This window comes from Capricornis sumatraensis, chromosome 17 (assembly GCF_032405125.1).
Source record: "Capricornis sumatraensis isolate serow.1 chromosome 17, serow.2, whole genome shotgun sequence".
NCBI classification, from domain to species: domain Eukaryota; kingdom Metazoa; phylum Chordata; class Mammalia; order Artiodactyla; family Bovidae; genus Capricornis; species Capricornis sumatraensis.
The window spans coordinates 61,991,631-62,011,846 of record NC_091085.1 but is presented as its reverse complement, the minus strand read 5'-3'; the positions used below and the strand labels follow the sequence as shown (position 1 = coordinate 62,011,846).

Here is a 20,216-nt window from a genome sequence, read left to right as displayed (position 1 = left end):
AGAACAAGGCTAAGGCATTAGGGCTCCAAAATCACTGCAGATGGTGACTGCGGCCATGAAATTAAAAGACGCTTACTCCTTGGAAGGAAAGTTATGACCAGCCTAGATAGCATATTCAAAAGCAGAGACATTACGTTGCCGACTGAGGTCCATCTAGTCAAGGCTATGGTTTTTCCGGTGGTCATGTATGGATGTGAGAGTTGGACTGTGAAGAAGGCTGAGCGCCGAAGAATTGATGCTTTTGAACTGTGGTGTTGGAGAAGACTCTTGAGAGTCCCTTGGACTGCAAGGAGATCCAACCAGTCCATTCTGAAGGAGATCAACCCTGGGATTTCTTTGGAAGGAATGATGCTAAAGATGAAACTCCAGTACTTCGGCCACCTCATGGGAAGAGTTGACTCATTGGAAAAGACTCTGATGCTGGGAGGGATTGGGGGCAGGAGGAGAAGGGGACGACAGAGGATGAGATGGCTGGATGGTATCACTGACTCGATGGACGTGAGTCTCAGTGAACTCCGGGAGTTGGTGATGGACAGGGAGGCCTGGCGTGCTGCGATTCATGGGGTCGCAAAGAGTCAGACACGACTGAGCGACTGAACTGAACTAAAGGCATTATCTGATGTGACAAGTAGAAGATGTATTGAACCCTGGTTGCAGATTTACACTCGTGCACTAATGGATTGTGATAGACATTTTTCTACAGTATCATTTCTCTAAAGACTTGCTGGATCTGGGTGACTGTTCATTCTTTTGCCTAGCATTTACTATAACATACTGTGCATATCAAGGTATATTTTGAGACCAAATCAAGAAATCATCCTGAAACATCACTTTAATGGGGAAAAATCTGATTAATTCAGCCCCCTTTTTTTTTTTCAGAGGCTGATAAAAGTTGGATGGATCAAAGGCAAAATTAGCCTTTTCTTAGCCTGTGTTCTGGCTTCCTAAAAATTTAAGTTTTTCCCAGTAGCATCATTCCTAACTTACTGGCACCATTCAAAATATTAAATTTAAATACTACTACATACTTTTAACACATTTATTCTACTTCAATGCTCTTAACAGTTGTGAATTTAATTTTTTAAGCTATAGTTAATGTATGGACACAATACAAAGAAAAATGACTGACTGCCCAAATGCCCACTACCAGCTTGATATGTCAAGCACTGCAATAACACTCTCCTGTGTAGTTGCCCTCCTCAGCTGCATCTCCTGCCTAGTGAAGGGTTTCTTTCCTTGCAGTTCTTTACACTGCATGTGAATACATCCCTAAACCACAGATGGTATTATTTTGTTTAATCTTCAGTTTGATATAAATGTTATGTCCTTGCCCATTTACTTTTATTTCGTCAGTTTTTTTTTTTACAGTCAATCGTTCATTCTCTTCTTATAGTACACTTGCATAATTTATTACGCTATGAAAGAAAGAAAATTTTTACTTTGAAGTATATAAGATAGTACTTTTCTAACAGTTTTATTAAAGTATAATTTATATATCATACAATTTATCCATTTAAAGTATACAGTTTAGTGGGTTTTAGTATATTCACACAGTTTATACAGCCATCACATAAGCCCTTAGCAATCAGTGCTCATTTGCTTTCAAACACTTCTGCCCTCTCCCACACCCGTACCCCCCAGTAACCACTGATCTACTTTTTCTTCATGGATTGCCTCTTCGGACATTTCATGTGTGTGGACATATGCAATAAATGGCCTTTTGTGAGTGGCTTTTTCACTTACCATCATGTTTTCAAGATTTGTCCATGCAGCCTATGTCAGTACTTTAATACTTTTATGAATAATATTCCATTGTGTGGATAGATCATACTTTATTTATTCATTTATCATCAGTTGATGCATCTTTGTTGCTTTTTGACTATAGTGAATAATGCTGCTGTGAATATTAATACACAGTTTTTGTGTGACCATATGTTTTCATTTCTCCTGAGTATATACCCTAAGAGTAGAATTTCTGTTTTGTCTGGTACCTCTGTCCTTCACCTTTTGAGGAAAACTTGATTCTTCGCCAAAGCAACGGCACTATGTTACATTCCCACCAGCAGTATATGAGGGTTCCTGTTTCTCCACATCTTTACCAGCACTTGTTACTATTTGTTGTTTTGATTGTGGTTTTGACTTGCATTTTTCTGACAGCTGATGCTGTTGAGCATCTTTTTATATATATGTTGATTGCTCATTTGTATGTCTTCTTTGGAGAAATGTTTGTTCAGATCTTTGCCCATTTTAAAAATTGAGTTATCTTTTTATTGAATTGTGAAAGTTCTCCGTTTATTCTGTGTACCAGTTTTGCATCAAATGTGGGGTTTGCAATTTCTTCCTTTCTGTGGGTTGTCTGTTCACTTTCTTGATATTGACCCTTGAAGCACAAAATTTATAATTTTGGTGAAGTCCAATTCATCTTGTTTTTTCCTTCTGTTCCTTGTGCTTTTATTGTCATATCTAATAAACCATTACCTAATCCATAGTCATAAAGATTTACTGTTGTTTTCTTCTAAGAGTGTCAATTAGAGCTGTGATCCATTTTGAGTTAATTTTTTAAGTTGAAGTGTAGCTGATTTACAGTGTTGTGTTAGTTTCAGGTGTATAGCAAAGTGGTTCACTTACGTGTGTGTGTATTCTTTTTCGGATTCTTTTCCATCATAGGTTATTGCTTGATATTGAATGTAGGCCCCTGTGCCATACAATAGTTCCATGTTTTTTTGTATTTCATTTTGGTAGCATTGTATCTATTAATCTCAAACTCCTCATATATCCCCTTCCTTCCCCTTTTATAACAATGAGTTGTTTTCTGTGAGTTTATTTCTGTAGTATAAGTATGTTTGTTTGTCTCATTTTTTTATATTCCATGTCATATATTTACCTTTCTCTGTCTGACTTACTTCACTTAGTATGATAATCTCTAGGTCCAGCCATGTTGCAAATAATACAAATGACATATTCTTTTTTTATGGCTGATTGTGTGTGTATACACAGCACACATCTTTATCCAAATGACATATTCTTTTTTTATGGCTGATTGTGTGTGTATACACAACGCACATCTTTATCCATTCACACGTTGATATATATATCTAGGTTGCTTATGTGTCGCAGTTATTGTAAATAGTGCTGCTGATGAACGTTGGAGTGTACATATCTTTTCGAATTAGAGTTTTTATCTTTTCTGGATACATACCCAGGAGTAGGATTGCTGGTTCATATCATAACTCAGTTTTGGCTTTTTAAGGATCCTCCATTATGTTCTCCATAGTGGTGGCACCAGTTTATATTTTGAGTGATTTTTAAAACATAGTGTTGAACTATGTGTTGAACAGTTCATAGTGTTGAACAAATTCAGTCTTTTACCAATGGATATCACTTGTCCCAGCACCATCTTTTGAAAAGACATTGAATTGAATTGACTTTGCACCTTTGCTGAAAATCATTTAACCACAAAGTTGGGAGTGTATAATTAAACTCACTTTTCCTGCATAGATCTTTATATGTCTGTCCTTTTTGCCAATACCATACCGTCTGTATTAGTGTTAGTGTATTTTTTAAAGTTTATTGCTTCTTCATTTAATAGAAAACATTTTGGCTCTTCATATTATCAGTTCACAACTTTTTGTAAACCTTTAATACTTGACTCTTTAAAGTTCTGTGTAGTTGCAGCTTTAGAACTTATTTCTTTGAGACTTCTCAATATTTTGGGGGACCTGAAAATTCAAAAGCATTATTTAGTCTCTTACAAATAAAACTGTCTGGTCTGTAAGTGAGGACTAGAAAGCAAAGAAATGATTGTAAAAGAATGTTTGAGGATGGGCTTTATAATTGTCTTTAGATAAAGGAATGTTATTAGTTTAAATATTATTTCCTATGTATCAAGAGACTGTTCTAAGAGCTTATGTAATAAATCCTTTATTGTCATCACTTTGAAGCAGGCTCTATGTGTTTCTGAAATGTGTATATCAGGAAACTGAGGCAAAGATAAATTAATTTACCCCCATGTCACATGGCTAGTAAGATAGGGCTGACCGTCTGTGTGTTTCATCCTCCAGCAGTGGTTTGGACAGTAGCTAATGCATTCTGTGTACTGCAGTGTTCAATGAATGAATCATCATAGCCACTCTCATGGTGTGCACTTGGCCGTAAACTATGATGTGTACTATGGCTGTAAACAAAATCTGTGGTCTTTCACTCAGACAGAAATAGGAGTATCCTGCAGTTCTGGGGTCCCCCTGCTCAGAGAGCCATCAAGAAGTTCTAATATAGCTCTGTGCAGGGTGCTGATAGCTTTATTTGTGTAAAAGAATTGCTAGTAATTCAATCTGTTACAGCTTAATGGTGTGGATTTTGGAGATAAGTATATGATCTATGTTTATATCTTGTCCTCAGTGTTATCTAGATTCCCCTGAGCCCAAATGGAATAATTGTAGAACCTACTTCATAGTGTTCTTGTGAGAATTAATGAGATATTGCCTATAAACTGTTTTAATACCATTCTTGATTCATAGTATATACTCAGTAAATATTAATTACTACAAAAATATAGATAAACCAAAGTTATACTGGAAACCATGGGTTTTTTTCTGAGTCACATAAGAATTTTAGTTTTCCCATAAAATACCCATTGTCCAAAGCAATCTACAGATTCATTGCAGTCCTATCAAAATTCCAATGGGTATTTTTTCACAGAAATAACACAAAAGTAGAATTTGTATGGACACAAAAGACCCTGAATAACCAGAGCAATCTCAAGAAAAAACAAGCTGGAAGTATCATACTCTCTGATTTCAAACTATATTGCAAACGTATAGCCTCTGCACAACATTAAGTACCTATATTGTGACTTAAATTCTGACTGTGTCCAAATGTTGTTATCACTTTCTGCCTTCAACTACTTGAGGCTCTGTAACTATATCAGTGATACAGTGAAACTTGAGAAGTCCCTGAGATGTGTGGTACTGCTTGCCAGGACACCAAGGCTCCCAGTAGTGAGATTTTGACGATGGTCTGCCTTTCTTGAGGCTCAGGAGATAGTTTGTCCCTCTCTAGTCTTGCAGCCTCTTTTTCTGTGCAGTTGCTCTTTAGCTTATTCTTACTGCCTTGGGCTGTTGCTTGGATTTATTCTCATTTCCACCATTGATGCCTAATGATTCCCTTTTCCTTCTATTTCCCTTCAACTATTGCTGTTTTCTTTCTTTTATGGAGTAAGACATCTTAAGTCATTATCAGACAGTAGTAGCATTGCTTGCTTCTAGTCTGCAAACTTAAAAACCCCATCACTTATGTTACCAATGTGTTTGTCTTCGGCTCCTCTTGTTGGTGCTTCTGTTTGTGGTTTCCTATACCTTATAGGTTATAAAGTCTTAACTGACCTGCATGTCTAGTCAGGTCTCCCTCTGAATCCACTTACTTCAGGATTTCCAACCCACCTCTTCTCAAGGTCAAGCCCAGGTCTTAGTCCAACATGCATAACAGTCTCTCTACACCCTTACTTAGCTTCCTCCAGTTCATTTTCCACAGGGCTGCTACACTCATCTTTGTGAACTGTAACTCTTGCTTAAAATTTTTCAGTGACTTCTCATTATCCTGAAAATTAAAAGCTAGAATCCTGAGCATAGCTTTCAAGTCCTTTTATCATCTTGTTCCTCTTGGGTGAGTTTATCGTTTCTTGACTCACTTTGTGTCCATTCTTGCTCCAGTTACCAGTACTTTGCTGTTTCACACAGGGCCATCTTTTCCCTTTCTTTTGGGTCTTTAAACATGCAGTTTCTTTTCTTTTACTTAGTGTATTACTCCCTTTTCGAAACTCTCCCCAAATCCCCAATATCTTTGACACTTTAAATGACATTTTCATTGAGAAGCCTTCTCTTTCCATGAGTTGCTTTTTCCTCTGGAATCCCCATTTATGATAGTTGGTTAGTGTCTGATCTCATCCAGATGGAAAGCTTTGGGAGGATAGGAACTATTTTATATTTCCATTCCCAGCACACACAATTTCTGACACATGGTATGCACTCAGTACAAAGAGTTCAGGCTAGGACATTTGAGTGCTTACATGACTATAGTTAGGTTGTATAGACATTTCATTATTGTTGCCTTATAATGAAAACATTACTTGTATGAACAAAGCGTTACTCAGAATATTTCATGCTTACAAATACTAGTTTGTGCTCATGGGAAAAAATGATTACTAGAGTTATTTAAAATATTTAAGTATAATTATTTCCTTTATTTAGTTACAGCCAAGTTCTACTTCTGAATCTATGGATCAGCTGCTAAACAAAAATAGAGAGGGAGAAAAATCAAGAGATTTGATCAAAGACAAAATTGAACCAAATGCTAAGGATTCTTTCATTGAAAATAGCAGCAACTGCACCAGTGGCAGCAGCAAGCCGAGCAGCCCCAGCATTTCCCCTTCAGTCCTCAGTAACACGGAGCACAAGAGGGGACCTGAGGTCACATCCCAAGGGGTTCAGACTTCCAGTCCAGGATGTAAACAAGAAAAAGAAGATAAAGAAGAGAAGAAGGACGCAGCTGAGTGAGTAAACCTGGAATTTAGCACACCCTTTTGCTTCACTTTTCCTTAAAGTGTCCAAGACCTTCCAACTCCAGAATTTATCTAGACTTTTAGACTGCTTTATATTTAGCCCTCAACTTAAATGCAACTGGTCTTAACAAATGACATTTTAAGTCAGTTAGGTCATTGAACCCTATACTCTTCCCTCCTCCCATGTTTTTCCATCCCTTGGCAAAAAAAACTCTATGCATAAATTAAGAATGGCTAATTTATAAATGTACAAGGAGTTGAAAAATTACTGGCTTTCGAACTGATATCCCCTGTATGCTAGTCAGTACCCACCTCCTTGCTGTGCTGCTAGAGCTAAGAACTGCCACTGCCAAGAAGAGAGAAAATTTTGGTGCCTCTTATCAATTAAGTGGGGCTTTTGTGGGCCAGTCTTTGATTTGTTCTGCATTCCCTACAGCAGCGTTAAACAGCTGAACTTTTGGAATTCAGCTTGTTGATATGTCAGGGAGCACTTATTCTTGATTTGAGGCAAAAGTTTTTATTACAGTCATGATTTTTCCCAAGATACTTTGTATAGGAAACACTGTCACAGAAAAAAATTACTACATGCTAGAGACTTGATATATTAAGGATTGCTTTTAAATATATTTTATAAGGGGCTACTGTCTTCGGGTTGTTTTTGTTGGTTGCTTTTGAGAGAAGCTTTGCATATTTCACTTTTTAAAAAATTGTCCTTTTTTGACTAGCAATTATCAGATTAAGCAGTGGGAAGCATGTATGTGTGTGTTTTAAGGCAGAGAATGATCTTCTAGTGAGAATTACTTAAGTTTAGCAGTTTTTTAAAAACTGTCAGGTTTAAAAGACTATAGTAGCATAAGTTCCATGCAAATTTCACTGGCCTTTATTTTTTTCTGGTGTAGGCAAGTGAGGAAATCAACGTTGAATCCCAATGCAAAGGAGTTCAACCCTCGTTCCTTTTCTCAGGTAAGTTTCTCTCTCTCTTTGAAGTAAATCTAGTCTCTTTAAAAAAAAAAATTAGTAGTAGTAATACTTCTTTTCCCATACCTGCCGTCTAAGTTCAGTTACAGTATGCGGAAACAACTTCTAGTTAAAGTTCCTTTTTCTTATATGGTAATTAATGTATATTTTTGAACTATAAGAAAAAAGTCCTAGTTTTATCATCAATTAATGTGGTCTGAGGCAAATTTTTTAATCTTTCTGACTCAGAATTTAAAGATGATTGGCCTGCTAGGCTCTCAGGTTCATAGATAGAGTTATTATTTTCCTGACTTTGAAAGATGTTTTTTAAAAGAGTATTTTTTAATTTTTAAAAACACTTTTTTCCAGTTCTTAAAGATATTACTGCTATTTTTAATAGCATTGGTGATTAATTGATATAACATTTACATTAACTTTCTACCAAGTATTTCTTTTTTTATTTGAAACACTTGCAGGTTTATTTTCTGTGAGATAACTTTCATTAAGAGATACTAATTAACAGTGAGTAAAACTGAGACAGATGGGGGAAACCAGTCCTCAGATTGTAGTAATAGTTACCTTTTCACCTTAAGATAGTTGGTTTTTGTTTTTGTAGCCAAAGCCTTCTACCACCCCAACTTCGCCTCGTCCTCAAGCACAACCTAGCCCATCTATGGTGGGTCATCAGCAGCCAACTCCAGTTTATACTCAGCCTGTTTGTTTTGCACCAAATATGATGTATCCAGTCCCCGTGAGCCCGGGCGTGCAAGTAAGTCATAGAATTTGACTTGTTCATTTATCCTCTGTAAGTTATTTATGTTTGACACCAAGTATTCTGTAGGTGCACAGTGACTTGCAGTGAGGGTATAACAGAGATATTTAAAAGTGGAGCCATGAGACTTCCCTGGGGGTCCACTGGTTAGACCTCTGTGCTTCCACTGCAAGGGACCTGGGTTTGATCCCTGGTCAGGGAACTAAGGCACTTCTCTGGTGGCTCAGATGGTAAAAAATCCTCCTGCAGTGAGGGAGACCAGGGTTCAATCCCTGGGTTGGGAAGATCCCCTGGAGGAGGGTGTGGCAGCTCACTCCTGGAGAATCCCCATGGACAGAGGAGCCTGGCAGGCTGCAGTCCGTGGGGTTGCAAAGAGTCAGACATGACTGAGCAACTAAGCACACACACAGGGAACTAAAATCCCACATGCTATGTGGCGAGTCACCCTCTCCCCCCCATCCCTGCAGTTTTTCTCTAAAAAGTGGAGGCATGCAGTGTGGTATATTGTTGATATAAGGACCTAAATATGAAAATGTTTTCTGGTCGGAAAGATGATTTAGATTTACTGTAGTTTGGGATTTGTCCTTTTAGCTGTGGGTGTGATTTTATCTTTTTAATGACTGTTAAGAATCAGGAAACTTTAGAGCTAGCTCTCTAGCATTATACAACTAGGAGAGAGTGGTAAGATACATTCCTAATGTCTTGAGAGCTTAATCTTCATTTTCTTTTTATTTCCTTAAGCCTCTGTATCCTATACCTATGACGCCCATGCCAGTCAATCAAGCCAAGACATATAGAGCAGGTAAAGGTGAGAATAATCCTGCCTGTGTTTGCTTGTAGTCTGCATGCTGCATGAATAAAATAACTCATTTTATAATGAGTAAATATCTGTGGTTCAGTTTTGACTTTTCATAAAACTTCATTGACTTTTGGATGTTCAACGTTACTTAACATCAGGTATTTAAATAGATTTTTATGAACAAAAACGGGAGGAGAAGTACTCACGAGTTGTGAATTTCAAGATCCTCTTCACAAAAAATAATTGAATTTTGAAATATTCAGTGTTAAATTTGTAAAGATGGTTTGCTGAATTAACTCTTTGCTCACATTCTTATATAATATGTAATTTCTCCAAAAAATTTAAAATTTCTGTTAGCAGAGATGGCTCACTTCAGAAATTGTCAAAATGCTATTAGAGAAATGTTTCCTCATCTTTAAAATGAGAGTGTTGCTATCTAGTACTCTTGTGTTTGTGCAGAAGAGACTTCATTGAAAAAAAACATACTTATCTTAAAAGGAAATACTGTATTGTTGAAAAAATTAAAAGGTTCCTCCTTTTGCCATTTAGGTAATTAAGAGCAGTCGTTTCTATCATTTTATTGAGAATAGAACGTAGAATGGTTTGTATAATAAAGTCACTTCTCAATGCCCAGTAATTACCTCCATCACAAAAATTTCACTTTTTTCCCCCCATTATAGTTTATTGCAAGAGACTAACTTTGGTTCCCTATGCTATGTAGTAGGGCATTGTTGTTTGTTTATTTAATATATAGTAGTTTGTATCTGCCAGTCCCAAGCCCCTAATTTATTCTGCCATCTCCACCACTCGACTACCACTTTACTCTTCAGTAGTTATAAGTTTGTTTTCTATCTGAGTCTGTTTGTTTTATAGATAAATTCATTTGTGTCGTTATGTTAGACTCTCATACGTGATATCATAAATGTCCTTCTCTGACTTCACTGTTAATATGATAATCTCTAGACTCATCCATGTTACCACAAATAGCATTATTTCATTCTTTTTTATAGCTGAGTAGCATTCTATTGCATATGCATCACATTTTCTTTATCCATTTACTCTTTATCAAAACACTCTTTATCCATCTGTTCATGGACATTTAAGTTACTTCTGAGACTTCCCTGGCTGTACATTGGTTTAAAACTTGTGCTTTCACTACCACGACTCTGGGTTCAGTCCCTGGTTGGGGAACTAAGATTCCACATGCCATGCACATGGCGTGGCCAGATGGATAGGTAGTAAGTAGCTCTTGTTTTCCCTTCTTAATAAAATGCTGCAGTGAACATTGGGGTACATGTATCTTTTTTAATTAGAGTTTTCTTCAGATATATGCCCAAGAGTGGGACTCTTGGATCATTTGGTAACTTAAAAATTTTTCACTTCTTAATAAGTTTTCCTCAGTGTTTGAAGCAGTTGCAGTTTTGTGCATGTTAGTAATTAAAATTCTGTTTTTAAAAAAGAACATGTATGAGGGGAAATTGCCTGGTGGTCCCTTGCTTAATTAGGACTTGGCGCTTTCAGTGGCAGGGCCTGGGTTCAGTCCCTGGCTTGGGAACTGAGATCTGGCAAGCCTCACAAAGCAGCCAAAAAAACAGAATATATGATATCCTTTGTCTTTCCTTTAGAACACTGAAACCTATTGGAAGAATTCTACCTTAGATCATTTAAAGTTATCTTGTGGGATAATCTTATTCTGAGGGCCTGCTGTTTCATTTCTACATACTTTGGGTGTATCATATTAAAAATATGGAAATTTTTATTAGGTAGCCAGAGTGCTGTTATCACACTTTATAAAAATTAATTCCTTTTTATCATCTAATAACCATCATAATAAGATTACCCTGATTGAGACAGGAATATATTTTTATAGTTGGCTTGTTTTGAGTGTGGATCAAAATAAGATCTTCACATTATTACATTTGTTATATGTCTTTGTTTTCTCCTATTTTTACCCCTGCTGTTGCTTTGTGATAGAAATCGATTGTTACGTAGTATATCATGTATTCTAGATTTGTCTCTTCTTGTGATGTCATTGATTACATTCAGGTGTAACTTTTATGGGAAGAGATAAGAATACTTGATAGACTGGGCATACACACTGAGGAAACCAGAATTGAAAGAGACACGTGTACCCCAGTGTTCATCGCAGCACTGTTTATAATAGCCAGGACATGGAAGCACCCTAGATGTTGTCCATCAGCAGATGAATGGATAAGAAAGCTGTGGTACATATACACAATGGAGTATTACTCAGCCATTAAAAAGAATACATTTGAATCAGTTCTAATGAAGTGTATGAAACTGGAGCCTATTATACAGAGTGAAGTAAGCCAGAAAGAAAAACACCAATACAGTATACTAACGCATATATATGGAATTTAGAAAGATGGTAACGATAACCCTGTTTATGAGACAGCAAAAGAGACATAGATGTATAGAACAGTCTTTTGGACTCTGTGGGAGAGGGAGAGGGTGGGATGATTTGGGAGAATGGCATTGAAACATGTATAATATCATATGTGAGACTAGTCGCCAGTCCAGGTTCGATACAGGATGCTTGGGGCTGGTGCACTGGGATGACCCAGAAGGATGGTACGGGGAGGGCGGTGGGGGGTTGTTCAGGATGGGGAACACGTGTACACCCTTGGCGGATTCATGTTGATGTATGGCAAAACCAGTACAATCTTGTAAAGTAATTAGCCTCCAATTAAAATAAGTAAATTTATATTTTTTAAAAAAGAATACTTGATAGATATTTGTGTGTGCTGTATGTTGGATCATTTAAGAGGTACAGTATCTGGTCCTACTTGGAATTATGGTAAGATTTATTAAAGGCTCAAGTGGTGATAGCCTGGTCCTCCCCTCTCCATTTGTAAAGTTTTCTGTCAAATCTGTCATCTTATTTATTGATGATTGGTACTTAACAGCATCTTTTCATTAGGGCTCTGTGCTGTCATGTCCAACTCTTTGTGACCCTATGGACTGTAGCCTTCCAGGCTCCTCTGTCCATGGTATTTTCCAGACAAGGATACTGGAGTGGGTTGCCATGCCCTCCTCCAGGGAATCTTCCTGACCCAGGGATCGAACCTGCAGTTCTTAGGTCTCCTTTATTGGCAGATGGGCTTTTTATCACTAGCGCCATCTGAGAAGCCTCTTCATTAGGGCTGTGGTTCTCAAATTCTAGTGTACATTAGAATCACTTGGAGAGTTTGTTTAAAAAAAAAACACAAGTTGCTTGGCCCTATCCCCAGAATTTCCAGTTCAGTAGATTTGGGGCATAGCCTGATAATTTACTTTTCTAGTGCAATTTATTAAAAAAACAAAAACACAATTCCCCAGTGATCCTGTTGGTACAGGACCATACTTTGGAAAGCACTTTAATTAAGAGTTTGAAAACAGTGATTTCTGAATTTCTAGCATTGCTTCTCCACTTACTAGCTAGAATCATTCAGTAAGGGACTTCTTTTTAACCAGGATTGTTTAGGTATCTTGAAATAGTGTGTACAGAAAAGTTATGAATACATGTAAAATTTTATATATTGTTAATATACATATTATATAATATCATATATGTTCTTGTATAATTTTATATATATCCATTGTATTTCAATTAAGTTTTTTTTTTCTCTTCTCTCATTGTCCCATCTTTGATCAATGATCGCTTTACATTGGCTCCTGTCTGCTTTTGATACTACTCATTTGTCTCTGATAACTTCCTTTCTGCTATGAATAAGATGTCTCAGGCTAATCTTCTAACACTAGACCTGGATCAGTAATCCTGCAAGCAACTCTCATTCTCTTTGCTGGGAAATAGTGTTTAGAAACCATTTTCTGGTCATTGGGTATGCTCATTGCTATTGAATTAATAATATCTGTATTTTAACAAATTATCACAAAGCTTAGCTGCCTAAAACAGCAAACATATTTTATTTCACATGGTTTCTGAATGTCAGCAGTCCAGGAGCCTCTTAACTAGGTGGTTCTTCCTTAGAGTCTCTTAAGCAGTTGCAAAAAGATGTTGGCCAGAGCAGGAGTTATCTAACCTGGGGCTGGTGGATCTGCTTCCAGATTCAGAGCTGTTGGCAGGATAGTTCTGGTCAGAAAATGTCAGCTGGCTTTTCCCATAATGAGAAATAACCTAAATGGAAGCCACAGTGTGTTTTACAGTCTAACCTTTGAAGTAACCTAGCTTCATTTCTGTCATTTGCTGTTGATTATGTGGAGCAAATCTGGTACATGTGGAAGGGACTATATTAATGCAAGGGTGTGGAAACCAGGAGGCAGAATCATTGGGGGCCATCTTAGAGCCTGGTTTATTTACATTTTCCTGTAATGTGTATAAGATGTTTTCAGAATATTTGTGGTCTAACTGTTGCTCTACAAGATAAAATTTAAGATTTCTTTAGTATCTCACTAAGAATTCTTTTAAGTGTCAGTTTTCAGAGTCAGGAATTGCTACCCATGATACTTTGAAAATGCCATTTTCTGTAGTCACCGAGTTAGGTAAACAATTGGACACCTAGGTAGGTTAACCTGATTGAACTTGTTAACATTTGTAATGACAATTTTTTTATTATTTTATTTTTTACATGCAGAATATTTATTTTCAAAGTGAAAATTACATAAAAAGGTTGTTTAGAAAAGTCTTGTTTTCATCCCAGTCTCTTACTTTGTACTTTCCCTCATCACTTCCATCCCATTAAGTGAATTGTCCCTTCCACCATTAGCAGCTGATGATTTAAAATTAATTTCTGTTTATCCTTACAGTATCTAGTTTTACAGTTGTTTCCTTGCAGATGTTCTGTTTTTTAAAAATGGCTCCATTTGGATTGTTGGCCTCTCGTTTATATAGTTGACCTTTGAACAACTCGGGGGTTAAGGGTACTGACCCTCTGTGCAGTCAGAAACTGAATATAGTTTATAGTCAGTCCTATGTGTTCATAGTTACAGATCATCCAACAGTGGATGGTTTAGTGCTGTAGTATTTACTGTGGGAAAAAAAATCTGTGTAAGTGGACCCACACAGTTCAAACTTGTGTTTTTCAAGGGTCAACTGTAATTTGAAAGCCATAAAATTCATCTCCTTGAAGTATATACAGCTTAGTGGTTTTTAAGATATTCTCAGAGCTGTCCAATCATCACCAGTCAATTTTAAAACATTTTTCTCACTCCAGAAAGAAACCCCATATCCTTCAGTAACTATTTTCCTCCCACGCCATGCATGTACACACTCATATCCTGTACATGCTAATACACTTTTCTCTGTAGATTGCCTGTTCTGGATATTTCATGTGAATGAAATCATATTGTATGCAGTCTTTTGTGACTGGCTTCTTTCATTTAGCATGTTTTCAAGGTTCATCCATGTTGGAACATCTATCACTATACACTTCATTTCTTTTTATGGATGTATAGATATCAGTAACATTTCACTTACCCATTAGTTGATGATTCTTTGGATTGTTCCACTTTTTGATTATTATGAGTGATGCTGAACATTGTACAGTTTGTATGTGGACTTAGGTTTTCATTTCTCTCAGAATGGAATTACTGTGTTGACAGTGTGCCGCACTGTTTTCCAAAGTGACTATACCACTTTTTATTCCTGCCAGTAGTACACAAGAGTCCCAGTTTCTCTACATCTTACCCAAGACTTGTTATTGTCTGTTATAATCCTCGTGGTTATAAAATAGTACTTCATTATGGTTTTGATTAGTATTTCCCTAGTGACTGATGATGTTGAGCATCTTTTCATTGGCCATTTGCATACTGTCTCTGGAGAATTGTTTATTAAGATATTTGACCTAGTTTTAATTAAATTATTTGCCTCTTAATCACTGACCTGTAAGAGTTTTCTATATATTCTATATATAGATCTTCTATCAGATATAAGATTTACAGGTATTTTCTCCATTTTATGGTCTTTGTTTTTTTTTTACTTGATGGTGGGCTTTGCAGCACAGAAGTTTTTAATTGTGATGGAACCTCAGTTTATTTGTATTTTGGATTGTCACTTCTGCTTTTGGTGTCATACTAAGAAACCATTTCCTGACTCAAGATCACAGAGATTTACCATGATTCCTTCTAAGTAAGAGTTCATTTTTAACATTTAGGTTAGTGATACATTCTGAGGTAATTTTCCAGATGGCACTAGTGGTAAAGAATCCAGCTGCCAATGCAGGTAGACATAAAAGATGTGGGTTTAATCCCTGGGTCACAAAGATCCCCTGGACAAGGAAATGGCAGTCTGCTCCAGTTTTCTTGCCTGGAAAATCCCTTGGACAGAGGAGGCTGGAGGGCTACAGTCCATGGGGTTACACAGAGTTGGGCACAACTGAAGCGACTGAGCAAGCACGCATGCATAAGGATAGAGTCCACATTCATTCTTGCCTGTGTATATCCAGTCATCCCGGCACCACTGTTTGAAAAGTGTTTTTTCCTCATTAAATTGTCTTGGCATCTTTGTTGACATTTACTTTTCTTCCCTCGTATGCAAAGTGAAGCACACTATATGTACCGTACTGCACCCATGGGGGTTTTTGTTTGAAGACGTTGTATTTCCTAGAAATTACCATGTATTACTGTATCAAGATTTTCCTTAGACCTTTTTTTAAAAAAATTTGTATATTTATATATTTATTTGGCTGTATTGGGTCTTAGTTGCAGTGGGCAGCCTCTTTGTTGCCCTGCAGCTTATGGGATCTTAGTTTGCAGGCCAGGGATTGAACCCATGTCTCCTGCATTGCAAGGCAGATTCTTAACTGCTGGACCACTAGGGAAGTCCCTCCTTAACACTTTTTTTTTTTTGGCCGAGGCATATGGTATCTTAATTCCCAAACAGGGATATTCTGATTCATTTGGAAATTGCCTTATATACAGTATAAGGTATGGATCCAGTTTATCTTGTTCGAAATAGCTCTCCAAAATTTTTAACCAGTTTTGTTATTCTGTAGTTTACATACAATAAAATGTCTTTAAGTGTACTTTTTGATGAAAACTACTCCAGTACCACCCACTCCAGGCAGCCACTGATCTACTTTCTCTTACTATATTAAATTGGCCTTTTCTAGACATTTTTTAGTAAGTAGAATTGTGTTGTGTTTTTGTGTGTCTAGCTGATTTGAGAATATTTCATATTATCATCTGCATCATTTTGTTCCTTTTTATTGCTGAATAGCATTCCATTTTTATGATTATACCATGGTTGGTTTACCCATTACCAGTTCATGGGTATTTGGATTATTTTCAGTCTTTGGTTGTTCTCATAAAGCTTTTAAGAGCATTTGTGAACTAATGTTTGTGTGAACATTTGCTTTCATTTCTCTGGGTTAAATATCTAGAATTAGAGTTGTTTAGTTGTATGGTAAGTGCAATTTTAAATTAATAAGAAACTGATAAATTGTTTTCCAAAGTGGTTGTGTCATTTTACATTTCAGCTGATCAGCCATGAATGAGCATTATGGTTACTCTACATCCTTGCCAACTTTGGTATTGTTTGTTTTTTTAATTTTAGCCTGTATAGTGGTCTGTTACCTCATTGTAATTTTAATGTCCATTTTTTTGATGATTACTGATTTTTTTTTTTTAAGAAATTTTATTAATTTATTTGGCTGCCTTGGGTCTTAGTTGCAGCACATGGGATCTTCATTTACTCATGCGGGATCTTTCATTGTAGACTCCCTAGTCGGAGTGTACCAGCTCAGTGGTGGTTGTGTACAGGCTTAGTTGCTTCACGACATAATGGGATCTTTGTTCCCTGACTGGAGACCAAACCTATGTCCCCTGCGTTGCATTAGCTATACATTTGTAATCATTGCTTTAGCTGCATCCCTAAAACTTGATGTGTTATATTTTCATATTTCATTCAGAATATTTTCTTAACGATTTCTTTAACCAAAGGGCTTTAAATCTTAGTAATGTGTTTGTAATCTCCAAATATTTGGTTATTTAGGATGTATTGATATTTCTGTTTATTTTTTCATTCCATTAAGATCAGAAAACAGACTGCTACGGAATGCCATTTTTATCCTATATTAAGTATCCATGTATAGCTAAATCTATATCTGGATTTTCTCTTCCATTCTGTTAAATTGTTTGTCTTTAGATAGACTACTTTCCCACCCATCCACTCCCAATATTGATTTTTTTGTCCTCAAGTGCTTTTGACTTTTCTTTCAGTTATTTTTCCATATGAACTTGATATTCAGGTTGACTACTAAAAAATCAGTTGACTTTTAAAACTTTTTATTGAGAATTTCAAACATATACATATAAGCAGTTTGAATAGTACATCAGTGTAAAAGTACTCATCACTCAGCTTTAACAGTTAGAAACTCACGGTCAGTTTTGTTTCATCTACAACACCTCTCCCCCCTCAGATTGTTTTGAAGCATATCCTTGATACACTATTTTATTTGTAAGTATTTTATAATTCTTAAAGAGTCGTGAAGACAAACATAAAACACTACAGTTCTCCAAAAGTTTCCCAGTTTTTAGCACCCAGAAACTTGTTATCCTCTGCACATCTGCCTGTCTTGTCTCACTTCCATATTAAAGTCCTTTTCTAATGCAAAAAAAAAACCCCAAAAAACTATTATTATTATACCAGAAAGTGCCATTATTATACCAGAAAGAGTTAACCAGGAGTTCCCTAATATCCTCAGATTTCTGTGGCTATTGTTAAAATACATATTTTTTGCAGTTAATTTGTTCCAGTTAGGATTCAAGTGAGGTTTATAAGTTGCATTTGTTTTTCATGTTTAAGCCATTTTTAAAGTTATTTTATATTGTAAATTTTTATTATGAAAATTTAGACACGTTCTGTTCATTTATACCCTTAAACTGTTAGCCTAGGTACCATCGTCATTTCATTAATCAATACTTTTGTATGTATCTTTAAGAGTTGTAGACTATTTCTTATTTTAAACCATAGTTAAGGTACCATTCAGTTCAGTTCACTCGCTCAGTCGTGTCCGACTCTTTGCGACCCCATGAATCGCAGCACGCCCGGCCTCCCTGTCCATCACCATCTCCCGGAGTTCACTCAGACTCACATCCATCCAGTCCGTGATGCCATCCAGCCATCTCATCCTCGGTCCGTCCCCTTCTTCTCCTGCCCCCAATCCCTCCCAGCATCAGAGTCTTTTCCAATGAGTCAACTCTTCCCATGAGGTGGCCAAAGTACTGGAGCTTCAGCTTCAGCATCATTCCTTCCAAAGAAATCCCAGGGTTGATCTCCTTCAGAATGGACTGGTTGGATCTCCTTGCAGTCCATGGGACTCTCAAGAGTCTTCTCCAACACCACAGTTCAAAAGCATCAATTCTTTGGCCCTCAGCCTTCTTCACAGTCCAACTCTCACATCCATACATGACCATAGGAAAAACCATAGCCTTGACTAGATGGACCTTAGTCAGCAAAGTAATGTCTCTGCTTTTGAATATACTATCTATGTTGGTCATAACTTTCCTTCCAAGGAGTAAGCATCTTTTACTTTCATGGGTGCAGTCACCATCTGCAGTGATTTTGGAGCCCCCAAAAATAAAGTCTGACACTGTTTCCCCATCTATTTCCCATGAAGTGATGGGACTGGATGCCATGATCTTCGTTTTCTGAATGTTGAGCTTTAAGCCAACTTTTTCACTCTCCTCTTTCTCTTTCATCAAGAGGCTTTTTAGCTCCTCTTCACTTTCTGCCATAAGGGTGGTGTCATCTGCATATCTGAGGTTATTGATATTTCTCCCGGCAATGTTGATTCCAGCTTGTGCTTCTTCCAGCCCAGCGTTTCTCATGATGTACTCTGCATATAAGTTAAATAAGCAGGGTGACAATATACAGCCTTGATGTACTCCTTTTCCTATTTGGAACCAGTCTGTTGTTCCATGTCCAGTTCTAACTGTTGCTTCCTGACCTGCATACAGATTTCTCAAGAGGCAGGTTAGGTGCTCTGATATTCCCATCTCTTTCAGAATTTTCCACAGTTTCTTGTGATCCACACAGTCAAAGGCTTTGGCATAGTCCTAAAATAAATTATAAATTATTTCTTGCCATCAAATATCTAAGCACATTTTTCTTACCACCTTTAAAATTTTTTCTTAATAGTTGGCTTGTTGAGCCACAATCCAAAATCCACACTTTTCATTTGATTGCTGCTGCTAAGCTGCTAAGTCACTTCAGTCGTTTCCGACTCTGTGTGACCCCAGAGATGGCAGCCCACCAGGCTCCCCCGTCCCTGGAATTCTCCAGGCAAGAACACTGGAGTGGGTTGCCATTTCCTTCTCCAATGCGTGAAAGTGAAGTCGCTCAGTCGTGTCCGACTCTTAGCGACCCCATGGACTGCAGCCTATCAGTCTCCCCTGTCCATGGGATTTTCCAGGCAAGACTACTGGAGTGGGGTGCCATTGCCTTCTCTGTCATTTGATTACTATCTCTCTGTGAATATTAACTCTTTTTATTTATAGTTTCCCCCTCAGGTTTTCCCCTTTACATCTTATTTAATTCCATTTTGTTTGGCCTTCATTCTTTCCCACCATCTGAACTTCATAGATTGGATCCCTGTGGTATTGGTTAAAGTGATCCTTTATCCCCTGTAGGTCTCTGATAGTATATAAATAAGAAAGACTTGTTAAGTTTAGGTTGTATTTTTTTTTAACTTAACATGGAATGTTTCATAGATGGTGTGTGTAGTTTTATTAGAAGTCAATGGCTGATCTCCTTTTTTTCCTTTCTTGGATAGTAGGAGTAACTTGGCTGCCTTATATATGCAGGATAACATTTCATACCATCTCTTCTCTGTTTGTTTTAGCAGCACTGGCAGTGACTGTCTAGTGCTAGATTCATTATTTCACTAAGGATTGCATAATGATGACATTCTCATTCTATCATCTCTTCTTCAGTTGTTAACTAGACTATTTCTATAAAGAAAAACTATTACCTTGTTAAGCTATTTGGTTACCATGAGGTACAGCTTGTAAAAGAAAGGTTACTAAACTACCCATCATTTCAAAGCAATTCTCAAAATAATGAGTTGGTTTCCTATTATCTCTGTGACCGATGAGGGTCTGTTGTTGTTCTGTTAGTATGAACTTCTGGATGTTAACATTAAGTTTGCCAGTTGGCATTTTCATTAGAACCA

General features: G+C 37.0%; 1 protein-coding gene across 2 annotated transcripts in view; it reads left to right on the top strand.

Moving 5' to 3' along the window:
* ATXN2 (ataxin 2) overlaps positions 1-20,216 on the top strand; it is a 100,885-nt gene that overhangs the window by 65,180 nt on the left and 15,489 nt on the right. The window contains exons 15-18 of one of the 2 annotated variants that reach the window (XM_068990346.1): positions 6,246-6,547; positions 7,456-7,519; positions 8,130-8,282; positions 9,027-9,087. In XM_068990346.1, the coding sequence (XP_068846447.1) occupies positions 6,246-6,547; positions 7,456-7,519; positions 8,130-8,282; positions 9,027-9,087 (580 nt within the window). Of the gene's footprint in view, positions 1-6,245; positions 6,548-7,455; positions 7,520-8,129; positions 8,283-9,026; positions 9,094-20,216 lie in introns of both variants that reach the window. The other variant, XM_068990345.1, reaches the window with a different exon arrangement.